Source organism: Scardinius erythrophthalmus (assembly GCF_964197995.2).
Source record: "Scardinius erythrophthalmus genome assembly, chromosome: 11".
NCBI lineage: Eukaryota > Metazoa > Chordata > Actinopteri > Cypriniformes > Leuciscidae > Scardinius > Scardinius erythrophthalmus.
The window spans coordinates 43309399-43322446 of NC_138231.1; the positions used below are offsets into that span (position 1 = coordinate 43309399).

The 13048-nt window shown below is 38.6% G+C and overlaps 1 protein-coding gene across 7 annotated transcripts in view; it reads left to right on the top strand.

Annotated features, from left to right (window-relative positions):
* Window positions 1–13048, top strand: part of lama2 (laminin, alpha 2) — a 221970-nt gene that overhangs the window by 93268 nt on the left and 115654 nt on the right. For all 7 annotated transcript variants that reach the window (XM_081378796.1, XM_081378798.1, XM_081378793.1 and 4 more), the window contains exons 15-17: window positions 3120–3231; window positions 10411–10524; window positions 12869–12996. In XM_081378796.1, coding sequence (XP_081234922.1) covers window positions 3120–3231; window positions 10411–10524; window positions 12869–12996 — 354 coding nt within the window. The remainder of the gene's footprint in view (window positions 1–3119; window positions 3232–10410; window positions 10525–12868; window positions 12997–13048) is intronic.

The window sequence follows — 13048 nt, forward strand, 5'->3', positions numbered from 1 at the left end:
TTTTGATTTCTCTGATCTACATATGTGCATTTTAAGATGTTTTGAAGGCCAAAAAAATTGGATGACAATAGCTTTAAAACCATGTGCGGGCAGCTGTTTTTTCTCACCTCATCAGCATCACACTCTTTTTCTCTTTGTTTTTATCTTGCTCTGTCTTTTCCCTCCTAAAGCTGAGCTTTGACTGATACAGGCTTTTTATTTTTGTCTGTCAGTGAAGAAAGTAAACATAGGGTCAACTGATTTGGTTGATTTAGGAATCATTTTCTCAGACAAAGCTACCAGGAAAGCTAGGTAGTCCATCTACAATGAAATATAAATTATTTTATTTTTTAAGCTTTTTAGCCTTTGTAATCAACAATACGGTTGGTTATTCATCAAGTCACCCCGTGAAAATCTATTTAATTTCAAATCATTTAACTAACCAGCTAAACGTGTATTAATGTAACTATCTATTGGCAATATGATTAATCTGCTCTATATTTATTTCTATTTATTAAAAATAACAACATGAATTATCAATTTGCCACTTCTATAAATCAAGTACTTAAAAGAAAATCACAAATCCCTTTACTCTACTCTTACTCTAATATATGTATGTACACTCCTACTGATTCATTATTACTTAATACAAAACTATATTTATTAATACAAAACAAAATAACTCCAAAAAACTCCAAAATAATAATGATGTCTCTCTCTCTGGGCCATCTAGTGCTTTCAGACAATGATGTGTGTCTTTAATCATTTCTGTGCATGGCAGCATAATGTAATGCCAAAATACAAAATAATATGTTTTAAAGTTTAAAAAGTAAATTAAAATAAATCATGATCGTTTTCTAAAGTATGTTTTCATGGGTGTTAATCGCTTCATTTTTGTAGGAATAAAAAACAACTATCACACTGATAAGGGCTGAAGGTGAACGCAGCGAAACGTATTGGTATTGGATGAGAAACCGAACCGTCCCGTGTTGCTCCCAATGCTCCAGTAACATTACATTATGTAAACTGCAATGCATTTATGACAAAGAACTGCACCGATGCAGATGTAATATCATAGCAATCTATCAATAAATGCACTCACGACACACCTTGTACTCTCTGATGTTCGCTCTGCTCGGCGCCCCTGCAGATTGAAAAATGCGCTAAATCCAAGCAGACTCAGATAAGGGGAGGACCCGAAACTTGACGCAGCTTGCCGCCGTTTTAAATGAGTTTTTTTAAAGGGGACTGAAGCGATCAAAAATGTATAAATCAAATATTTTTTAGGGGGGCTGGGCAGAAGTTTGTACTGAAGCCCCCCTAAAAAGGGCCTAGTGACGCCCCTGGTGTCAAGACTTTCAGTAAAGAAATGAAATGTCAGTCTTTTCCTCAAAAGAAGCATCGTATGATTACAGAAGATTACAAAAATACCCAAATCAGACAACTTTTATTTTGATTTGGAGCTTGACAGCTCAGGTCTTCATTCGTTTTCCTTATATGTGGCCAGCATGTTCTTAAAAACTCTCATTTTACGCTCCACTGAAGAACGAAAGTCATCCGTGTTTGGAGCAACATGAGGATGAGTAATAACTAAGTTTAACTACTACAGTCAAGCCATTTTTTAAATCTTGCTACAGTGAAATTTAACTCTTCCCCTGCCATTGATGAGATATTCTGTCATTTGTGACACAACTATTGGAATTTTCCCGGAATCCATGTTTTCACTGTTATACAGTAGGGGGCGCTGTTACGCATAAGCTGAAAGAGTACAGCATCTCCTGATCAAAACACTGGCGAAGAAGAAGCAGAAACACGTGATAGAAGAATGCTTACGCAAATGTACAATAACCAAGGGGGTAATCCATCAGCCGGAAACTGAAGCTTCCCCGGGCGCCGCCATTGATTAGCAGACCATCACCTGCTGTTAGCATTCCACTGACTCCCATTCATTTTGGCGTCACTTTGACTTGACATCTGAGGCGTTTGAAGACTCCATTTGTCCATTATTTATTTCTAAAGAAACACGAAAATGTATAAAAGGCTCCATTACCTTGTATCTTACGGTATGGCCACGTAGAAGCAGTTTTTGTAAAAATAGGCTAACGATTGCGTCATAACCACGCGACTCTCTGTCGCACAGTAGAGAGATTACCGTATGGACAGGAGGAGAAGCTCGCGGGCGATCGGGGGGACGTGGAGGCAAAATGACAAAGTAATTAATCAGAATACTTAGCAAAAGTTTCTCCTGCTCCAGCTCATGGACAGCTCCTACTCACACTCTCCGTCTCTGTGAGATTCGGAAGGGAATGATTCAGATTTCTCTCGGCACAGCTACTAGAAGACAGACGGGTTGCTCACGTCACATCTACGTCGTCAAGCTCAGTTTGAGTCTGCGCAGTCGCTCCGCCATCAGGAAGAAGTGCTTCTAATTGACTTCACTTTTCGCCGTTGAATCCAATGGGGTCGCTGTGTCCATTTATTTTACTGTCTATGGAAATAACGCGATCATCAACATTAAATGGCATGTAAATCAAATGTTGATGAACTCGATCTTCTCCATGTGTGTTTTCATCATCGCTCTGAATCCCATCCGGTCGTAGTCTTTGGCAAAAATGTGAGGTTTTGTCAAGTGTGAATTGTGTCAAATGATTAAAAAAAAATGAATGAAGCTAAAATAAAATGGTTCTTTGAATGTTTACATATTTCAGTGTTTGCATCATTCAACAAAATATTCCGAGGGCCATGAAAGTTTCATGAATATGATCAAAAATGCTGGCGCTGGCTTGTCAACTTAAAATTAAAACGCTGGCTGGAAATATCTGAATCTGAAAGCTCAGCAGGAGATATCTCACACTCATACAGCAGTGATGTTATTGTGTACACTGTGCTGTGTGAAGAAACTTCTGTATTACATTATTATATTACGCAGCACCATGTTGTGTTTGTATCGGACCTGTTTATTACACAAGGCCTGTTATTAACTCAATGCATTTAGCTGCAACTAAATGATGCGATTAATCATGATTAAACATTGTAATCAATTGGCAGGCCTAATATCAATACACAGTGTTGTGACTGGATCATGTTCTCTCTCTCTCTCTCTCTCTCTCTCTCTCTCTCACACACACACACACACTCAGGTTGGGCAGTGTGAGCATGAGTGTGGCGGATGAAGACTCTCGCAGTGGATCACAGGCTCGTGCGGTGGAGGTGTGCCAGTGTCCACCTGGATATGATGGGACGTCCTGTGAGGTAAGCAAGAAAAACAAACCCACATAAAGTGGACAGTAAACACTTCTGTAGTCTGACACGGAAGATTGAACCCTCTGGGGCTCTTCGTGTGCGGGTCAAAAATGAAATTAATGTACTATATTTTAGTTCGATAATGTTTTTTATTTAATATTTTGTATTTTTAGGGGATTTTGTGGTACTAAATTATATTTACGCTGTATTTATAATTTATTCATTCACTTTTTGAGCATATACCTGAAAATTAAATTTCCATTTTTTTCTCCCATTTAAATTTTTTTTTGTCGTAAATCTTCAATGCTTTATAGCATAAACTTAAGTTTGATCTCTTTTCAAAGACGACACTTAGATTATTGCCGAAGTGTAAAAAAGGTTCAAAAAGTGAACTTAAAAAGTTACACAATTTTACCTTTATTTTTATGAAAAATGTGCAAAAATACAATTTTAATTTTAAATATATATTTTCAAAAACATATTTTACTCTAAAACTGTGAGAAAATCCATAAATCTAAACAAGTTGTGTTCAAAATTCGAGCCTGTTATCTAAAAAAATGAGCTTTCAGTGAGAGTTTGTTTGGCTGCAGTACCAGAAGTTTCCACTAGAGGAAATTCGTCTCTCATTCATTTCCAATGTGCTGATTTTTGACCATGAGGAGCTCAAGTGTAACAATTTTTTTTCAGGACCATTCAAACTGTTTGAATCATGTCCATGATTTTTTATTTTTTTTTGTGTGTGTGTGTGTGTGTGTGTGTGTGTGTGTGTGTGTGTGTGTGTGTGTGTGTGTGTGTGTGTGTGTGTGTGTGTGTGTGTGTGTGTATTCACACAGCAAGTGCCAAAACCTTTATCAAGTTTCGTACCATTCCAATGAAGAAAAAAATTCTACAAAAAACAAATGTAAACTTTTTTCGGTCAAAAATGATTGAAGAGCACTAGAGGGTTAAGAGCCTTCATGGAAAGTTGGCAGTGATTGTATGTACCACTCAGAACAGTGTGAGACTGGCTTCAGTCTCCTTAGGGAGAGCTGTGAAAGTTTGAAATTGATTTGAAAAGCTTTAAATGATTCAGCCAAACACTGTCATCATTACTCACTCCGAACCTTTGTGTTGGTGATGTTTTCTGTGGAGCACAAAAAGAAAGTCCAGAAGACAGGAGGAGATTGATTGAGCGACTTGTAAAACGGACAGCTCATTGGGATGGGTTTATTTGAAACTCATTCAGTAAGGCGCTGCAGTGAAGCGCTGCATTGGATTATTGCAGAAAATAAGCTGAGCGACCAACAAAAGTTTATGATTGTTACACGCTTTTTTCATCGTGATAATCTTCACAACTTTTGAAGCCTAAACACAGTCGGCAGAAGTAAAAAGGTTGGTTATAAACAAACTACAGCTCGATCACATGACTTCAACGTCGGCATCTTTAAACTCTTTGAATCTTTGTTTAAAAACGTTTTCCTTGAAAGTTTGAGTTAGAATAGTTTGAGTCTGATCACAGTGAGGCTGAGTAGATGAGTTCAGCTGTTCGGATGATGATGTTTAAAGGCAACCTCTCGTTAGCAAGCGCCTTTTTCAAGACAAGTAAAAAAAACATCACAAGGGAGCATTACTGATGTATTTTATGTCGTAGAATAAAACATGAAAATATCTTAAGCTTATGTTCACCATAGACCTTAATTCAGCCATTTAATCAAAATACCCTTTCAAAAACTCATTGACTTCAAGACAATGGAACCGGAAGTGCTGCAATGCAACTAATTTCTGAGTTTTGGCCTATAGAAATACATCATACCTGCAGCACTCTATTAACAGAAATATGTTTTGAAATTTCTGTCCATCCAAAATGAAAACAGGTTATTTCACAGACAGTAGAGTGAAATATACAGTACAGTAAAGTACAGTTCTGCTCATGGATTAGAAACATAGATTGTAAAAAAAAAAAAAAGATGGATGAGTCTCACTTCCTTCCATTACAAAAATTAAGCCAAAATGTCCTAGGAATAGGTGTTGACCTTGTACCTTGTTAGGTGGAGCTGCGGTATCAAGGTCAACACTCAATCGCAAACACAGCTGTCAATCATGACATTACACCCCGCTTTTATAGCATCAAATAACTAACTATAACCAAAATTACTGGAAAATCAAACACTTGAACATACGTCAGCGTGAAACCAGAAACCATCTTTTAAAAAATGTATTTGAAGTGAAATTGGATTTTTTTAGTTTGGCTCACGTCCCATTCGATTACATGGAGAGGGCGGGGTTTATGACCTATACTGCAGCCAACCACCAGGGGGCGATCGAAACGTTTCGGCTTCACTTTTCAGGACGTGTGCAACACACTTGATTAGTACTAGTGTACCTGCTGCTAACATTCTCAAACAGAGCTTGTTTCACAAGGATTCCAGCTGGTAAATCTAGACGCTACCCAGCAAGCAATTTTGCGTTTTAAGCCATGTCCACATTAATTCATTTTCGTTTGAAAACGTATATTTTTCTCTCGCATATTGTACCAATAGACATTAATGTTTATACCAGTATTGTGCCTGTTATGTGCCGTTCACTTTCACACTGTTGCTAAAAGTATTCTACATTGCACACTCTTCATATCACAGTCCTGCAGAGATTTTTACTCACATTTGCTGTCCTGCGGCAATACATGAGAGCAGTTTTAGACCAATGGAGACTGCGTGCGACCTGGACCGCATCAGTGAATGCTGAGATATTTTACTAAATAAAATTATCCTGTCAGAAGAATTGCGCGATAACTTCATTATTTATTTTTCCATCTGAATCATATCAGTGATCTTTTGTGGGGTTTTACGCATGCGCAGTATAAGGTGAATTTAGCTTTTTCAGGCGTTTTTCAAAAGTATCTCATCCACACTGAAACGCCTGAAAACGCTAGTGTGGACGCAGAGCGTTTATAAACGAAAATGCCATTTTCAAATGTATCCGGATTAATGTAGACGTAGCCTTAAAGACATCTAATAGCCGTCCAAACGCAGCCCAGACGTCTAGGCTTAAACAAGGAAAAATTTGGGCTGTCAGTGAAAATTGAATAGACCTCTAATAGCCCAAGAATAGACTAGTCACCAATTAGATACAAAGAAATGAAACAAGTGAAGAAATGAAACCAAACACCTTGTAATCACTGTTGACTTTGCTTACATGATGGAATATCATACATCTCGCAAGTTGATTTGGCAAAAACAACATGTAACCAAATTCCAGGTTATTTTGGCTAGAAGTGGGTTACTTAAAGCCGGACTATATCGGGTCTATAGTTAACCTAGACGGTGCGATGACGGCTATTGCTTGCTGGGTATTGTTCCCGGTGGTGATTATTGTAGCAGCTCAGTGTGTTTTAAACTCCTTCCCGTCGGAGCGATGAATCCTTGTGTAGTGGCAGTCTGACACACGCCGTCTCCTCCTCCGTGCCGTCTCGTGTTCCTCATGTACAGCTCCTGGGACAAACCCTGATCAAACTCTGTCAGCCGTGGGACGAGTCTCTGGTTTGCTCTGTGTGCATCAGCAGCAGGGGCGGCTGACTGTGTCGAATCACTCGAGATGCCTTCTCTCTGCATACGTGTCTGCTCCATTAAAGCTGCACTGGCTATTGATTTCTGAGTGAGCAGATTTTTATGCTGATGTGAGCAGGAACCACTGGCCAAGAGACACAGTTGAGACACTGTGATCATCTCAACTGCAGGATATAAACCCTCCAAAACTCAAACCTGACATCACACACACCTTTACTCCTAAAAGAGGACGCTCAGAGAAAAGCTCATTATAATATTTACAATCATACAATCATAATAGAAATCTTCAGTAAAAATACATTTGTTTTATTTACGAATAGGTTTTCTAATTGAATAGGTTTTCAGTCCCAAAATGTTCCCAAAGCGAGGTTTTGTCCAAATAAGTCTATAATACTGGGCTTAGAGAATGAACCTCATTGGTTCTCGTGCTTCAAGTGCAGTTGAGCGGCTGTTGACCGCATTTGATATGCTCTATACGTGCACTGATCAATGTTTATATGTGAATAAAAGCCTACATTAAATCTGTTCAACGTATAAAGGGATCATATCTCTTCACAAGACTTGGATTGAACTGGATTGACTATGGATTACCTTTAAAGACCCACTGAAACCCCCTGGAACGCGCAGCTTTGTTTGATGCGTTGACATAATTTCTGTAGTTTCGTAATTTCATACATTTCAAAATAAGAGTCCCGCATTATGCTTAAAAAGTGAGCGTCAAGTATTGAGGACTTGATGACGCATTATTAGTTTTTGAGTGAACTGTTCCTTTGAATGTGTTTCCTCAGCTCAGTGTTGTGTGTTTGCGCTCAGGACAGGACAGTTTGCCGGACAGGCCGCGCTCAGAGCGACAGGGTCAGCCGGGTCACTGACAGACAGCAGAAAAACAAGTGTGATGCTTATTGCTGTAGTCATTCCAACTATCCTCTTCATATTCAGCGTGTGTGTGAACGATCTCTGCAGTCAGCAGTTCTGTGCCAAACACTAGTGATCTAGACAGCACACTGAGACATCATCCCGATGCGAAGGCAGAAGCACAATTATTCTGCCTCATTATAGTATATCTGGCTTTGACCAAATTCTAAGGCAGCGTCACATGCATTCTCCATGAATAAGTCAGTCCCAAAATGCATTGAGCTCAGTGAAAGAGACTGCTTCATTCAGAAGTGATCATGCGAGTGACGGCTTGAAAATAATGCTAAAAAATAAGCATCATGTGGAAGGCACTTAGACGTCATCACACAGAGGCTGATGCTAATGAGCAGTCTCGCACGATTGTGCCTCACTAATAACACATTTCAGAATGCAAACCAAAATTTACCTGTTTTAAAAGATATATAAAAATGCTTGAATATTTCATACAAATGAGCTAAATTCGTCAAACAGCTCTGACAATTACACAGCACATTAGCAACAACAATACTCGGATAAAAACAAGTGTTAAACGGTTGTGATTAAGTAATGATTAAAGACTTGAAACAGAGATCACAGGTTTCACAAGCACACTAAAAGATGAAGTTTGAAAACACTTCCTTTCAAAGGCCTGTCAAAATCACTTATTTATGATCATTGTTGATCATTCACTGGAAATGTTCAACTAAGGCGAATAAGTATAGACTTACAGATAAATAATAGATTCATCTAATTAAAAATGTACAATTTAACCCAATGTTTGTGTGCTGTGTATTGTTCTGCTCATTAGAGCATCAGATGGTTCGTTCACTGCATCTCACTGTGAGCGGATCATTTACGGGATATTGATTACAAAAGCTGGAGGAACTGGCAATCTCTCTTGGGGAAAGATTAAAGTCGTCATGAAACGGAAATTGCGATAATCTTTTCTTCCGTTTTGTTGTATATCTGATAGGGCTGGGTATTGACACAAATTTCACAATTTCGATTCACAAGCCTGCAATTCGATTTGATTTCGATTCTGATTCGATTCAATATTGATTATTTTGGATATCAGGTACAATACATGGCAAGTTTTCTCAAGGAAAACAAATCTTTTAACTAATGCTGTAAACTATGGGAGTCAGTTGTAGCTAGGCTTCATTAGCCTTCTATAATATTGAAGGTAAAAATTAACTGATTTGTGTACAAACACTTAAATTACACTTATATTTATAATAATGAAGTTATATGAAATATAAACATTTAAATGGTGTCTGTCATAAAAACCTGTCAGATTTATTCAAACATGCATTAAAAATTGAAGAATATTAAAAATGATAATGAATATGTAATATGGTGCATATATTTATCAAAATGCTCCTCTCTAGAGTTAATTTTTCTCGCTGACTAACGAGTTTATTGTCACTGGTAAATGTGACGTTACATGACATTGTTTACAAGCTGATTTACTGACGTCTTTCCACGGTTGAAACACTGATTGAGCGACTCCATGTCACATGATACGGACTTCGATAAGTTGTACTCTTATCTTTTAACACACTTTCAGAAGCTCATTCATGTTTATTCCGCGCGGTAACTGGTGTTATTAAGGCGGAGCAGAAGATCATGTGCTTCTCTTGAGCGATCTCACGCCACAGCGCAAAACGGTATTTATGTTTTTGAATTTCGTAAGAAAATGGACGTAATTTGAAATCTGAGACTTTGTTTCATATCAATTGTAAAAAAAGCACAAAGATTATTGCGATTTATTGGATGGGATGCGCGCTACAATGTTCCATTCATTCATCAACTGAAAACAGGATGACTAATCGATTCTTGGGATTTAAGAATGGACATCGGTTCGTAAAAATGAGAATCGATTAAAATTGAGAAATCGATATTTTTTTACCCAGCCCTAATATCCGAGTGAAACGGCTTCTGAAACAAGAACAAATGTTAACCTGTAAAACATCCTCAATATACAAATATGCTATTTCTGTTCACATGACCTGGATGCCCTTCTCTTGTATATGAAAACAGTTATTGTTATTATCAGTGCACATACATATCTGTAGCACAGCCTGTGATGTTGAGAGCCGGCATTGGGTTGTCCTTGATTTAAAAAAAAAGCCTTACAAGGATCCATTTAGGTGAGGATACTGCCTTAAAGTCAGCTAGAGAGGGAAAGAGTGACGACTTTACTAACATATTGAGTTGTTCACAATAAGACCTTTAACATTAACATTTAGAAAATAAGTAGAACAATTTTGTTTTGATGCCGACTGTAAAAGGCCTGTGTGGACAGAAAACACTCGATTACTCTGATATAAGGAAGAACAGAACAACTTCAGACACAATTAATGAAACAAAACAAGACAGAAAGGTTTGAAAAAGCACATTTTAAGAACACACACACACACACACACACACACACACACACACACACACACACAAACTGTCTGAACAGGCATTCATCAGCCGGCTCTATAAACTTCCCTTGCGCTTCAGTTGACTGAAGCAAATCTTCTCCCTCATTTAGTAAATCAAAGCACTTTGTGCTCTACAATGATCCGTCAATTAGCACAGCACAGATTAATTACTGGCACACACACTGTTAAACCCGAGACACGCGTTCAGCCAAACCTGCCTGCTTATCCTTTACCAAAAACCCTTCATTTCCTCAGGATGAATGATGTTACTGTGATGCACTAACCGTGTGTGTGTGTGTGTGTGTGTGTGTGTGTGTTTTCAGATGTGTGCGGTGGGCTACCGCAGGGTGAACGGGACGCTGTATCGAGGTGTGTGTGAGCTCTGCCAATGCCACGGACATGCGGAGCACTGTGATGACGTCACTGGACACTGCCTGGTAATGTGTGTGTGTGTGTGTGTGTGTGTGTGTGTGCTCATTGTTGAGGTGAAAGAAAGAAAGTATTTTGTTGTTTCTTCACAGTGAGTGTACAGAATTGACTTGCTTTGTCATTGCTGCTTTTGCTGTTGTTGCTGTTTGCCCATAATAAAAGAACTGCATTATAATAACACAATAACACAAACAATCTGCTGTCAATGCAGTTCAGATGGAGGCGCAGAAAATAGAACCGTTCAATTTCCTCTGTGTGTGTGTGTGTGAGTGTGTGTGTGTGTGTGTGTGTGTGTGTGTGTGTGTGTGTGTGTGTGTGTGTGTGTGTGTGTGTGTGTGTGTGTGTACTTGTACAACTATCTTTGTGAGGACCAGTTTGAGTGTTAGACCATTGGAGTGAGGACACAGAGAGTAAAGTGAGGACATGTTGGCCGGTCCTCAGTTTCTGAGAGCCTTTAAAGTGTTTGAGGGTCAAGACTTGGTTTTAGGGATAACGTTATAATGAGGTTAAGGGTCGGTTTAGGGTCAGGGGTCGGGTTAGGCACTTAGTTGTGATGGGTAAGGTTAGGGTAAGCGGCTAGAGATTGCATTGTGTCAATGAATGTCCTCATAAAGATAGATGCACAAGAAATAGAGTGTGTGTGTTTGTGTGTGTGTGTGCCAGAGGCCCAGAATCCACCTTGACATTCACCACACATCACAAATTAATGAGAAATTAAATGTCAATTTTCAATTTTGACGTGTGTCAAGTTCAAAGAATGATACATGTACATTTTATTGCAATGGGCAAAATCATACTGTAACAGATTTACACCAATGAATTGAAAATAGCATTTTACAACAATGATTATTAGTTTAACAGATGATGTCAAAATTATGACATTTTTTAATTTAAAAAGCATAATATGAACGCAACTGCGAAACATTTTTTTTTAACAGGAAGGAAAATGCCATTAACATGAAACGCCGCGCGTCGCGTTCATAGGCGCTTGTCTGTAGGCTATATAGTTTTCCTCCCATAGAGCATATTATAAAGAAAAAGCTTAACGTCAATGCTGTAAGACGGTGATATTTAAACTCAGTAGCCTATACACCTTATTGAACATGCAACGCGCGATTGCACGTTAAGCGTTTTATAGTGGTTTTCTATGGGTGTTGTTCATAATCTGATGTAATCTGTTTGCCTCTATAAAGTATGCTTTATTAATAAGGTAGGACTAAATTTGGTGCTTCAATATCACTCTCATTAAGCGTCTTAAGTGGGGAAGAACGCTTTATTATGCTGCCGTTGTCTGTTTTAGCAGAATACTGCCATCTAGTGGTAGCAGGTTTTCTCAGACATCTGTGTGTGGATCGTGCGAGGCGAAACCTGCGAAATGAAAGTCTCAAAATCCAAATGAATCAAATAGGATCAACTCAGAAACGAGTCAATGAATGCACGCGTGTCACCTGATCCACAAATGCACATCTTACTTGTTGCATGCACAAATTCTGGCCTACATTAATACAAGATCGAGGTTTTGTATTAACAGCTATGTCTCTATTTGTACAAAATGCTGCACATTCATGTGATTTTGGATTTTGCACACACAAGTTGTATTGTATTAGTTTAAATGTAGTGACGCACATTTGTGAATTTGTCAAATAGATGGGTAGTTGTGCACACATTAATAATTAGCACCAGGCCTATTCATTTGTAGTTGTTTGTGTGTGGGTTGTGAAATGCTTAAAAACCGCGAAAAGAAAGTCTCAAAATCCAAATGAATCAAATGAGATTGACTCAGAGGAGACGTCAATGAATGCACGCGTGTCACCTGATCCACACATGCACATCTTCTGTGTTGCATGCGCAAACTATGATACACTAATACAAAGGAAAACATTTGTATTCACAAAAATGTCTCTATTTGTACAAATTGCTTCACATTCATTCAATTTTGAATTTTGCACACGCAAGTTGAAAGGCATGGATAAAACATTTCTGCAACATGTATCAAGTTCATTAATAAGTGTGCTTACACGTGTTAATCTTTTTGAGACTATAATCATCCCATACATTATGAGCCATGACACTGTGTGCCTCTGACAGACTGATGAGAAGTGTGCGTCCCTGTCGAGGAATCTTACTTTTAAAAGTTAGCCGTGTTAATAGTAAGAAACGTTGAGACTTTTGAGTCACACAAAGCTTTTATGCAAGTAAAACGGCTCTGATGCGTTTTCATTTCACCAGACAGAATCTGCAGATGTTTTGTGTATACATGCTAACACACCTCCATGTCCTGACATTAGTCATGTGTTGTTGTTGTCTTTCATGTGGTCTGTCCCCGTGTGAATGTGTTTGTGTGTATTGTAGGGCTGTAGGGATCACACCATCGGCCCGAACTGTGAGCGATGTGCTCCTGGTTATTACGGAGACGCCAGCAGGGGAACAGCGGATGACTGTCAGCCGTGTGCCTGTCCTCTTCTGAGCCCTTCAAACAAGTATGTCACAGCAAGGAATGACATCACACTCCACCATCTTAACACTCACCAT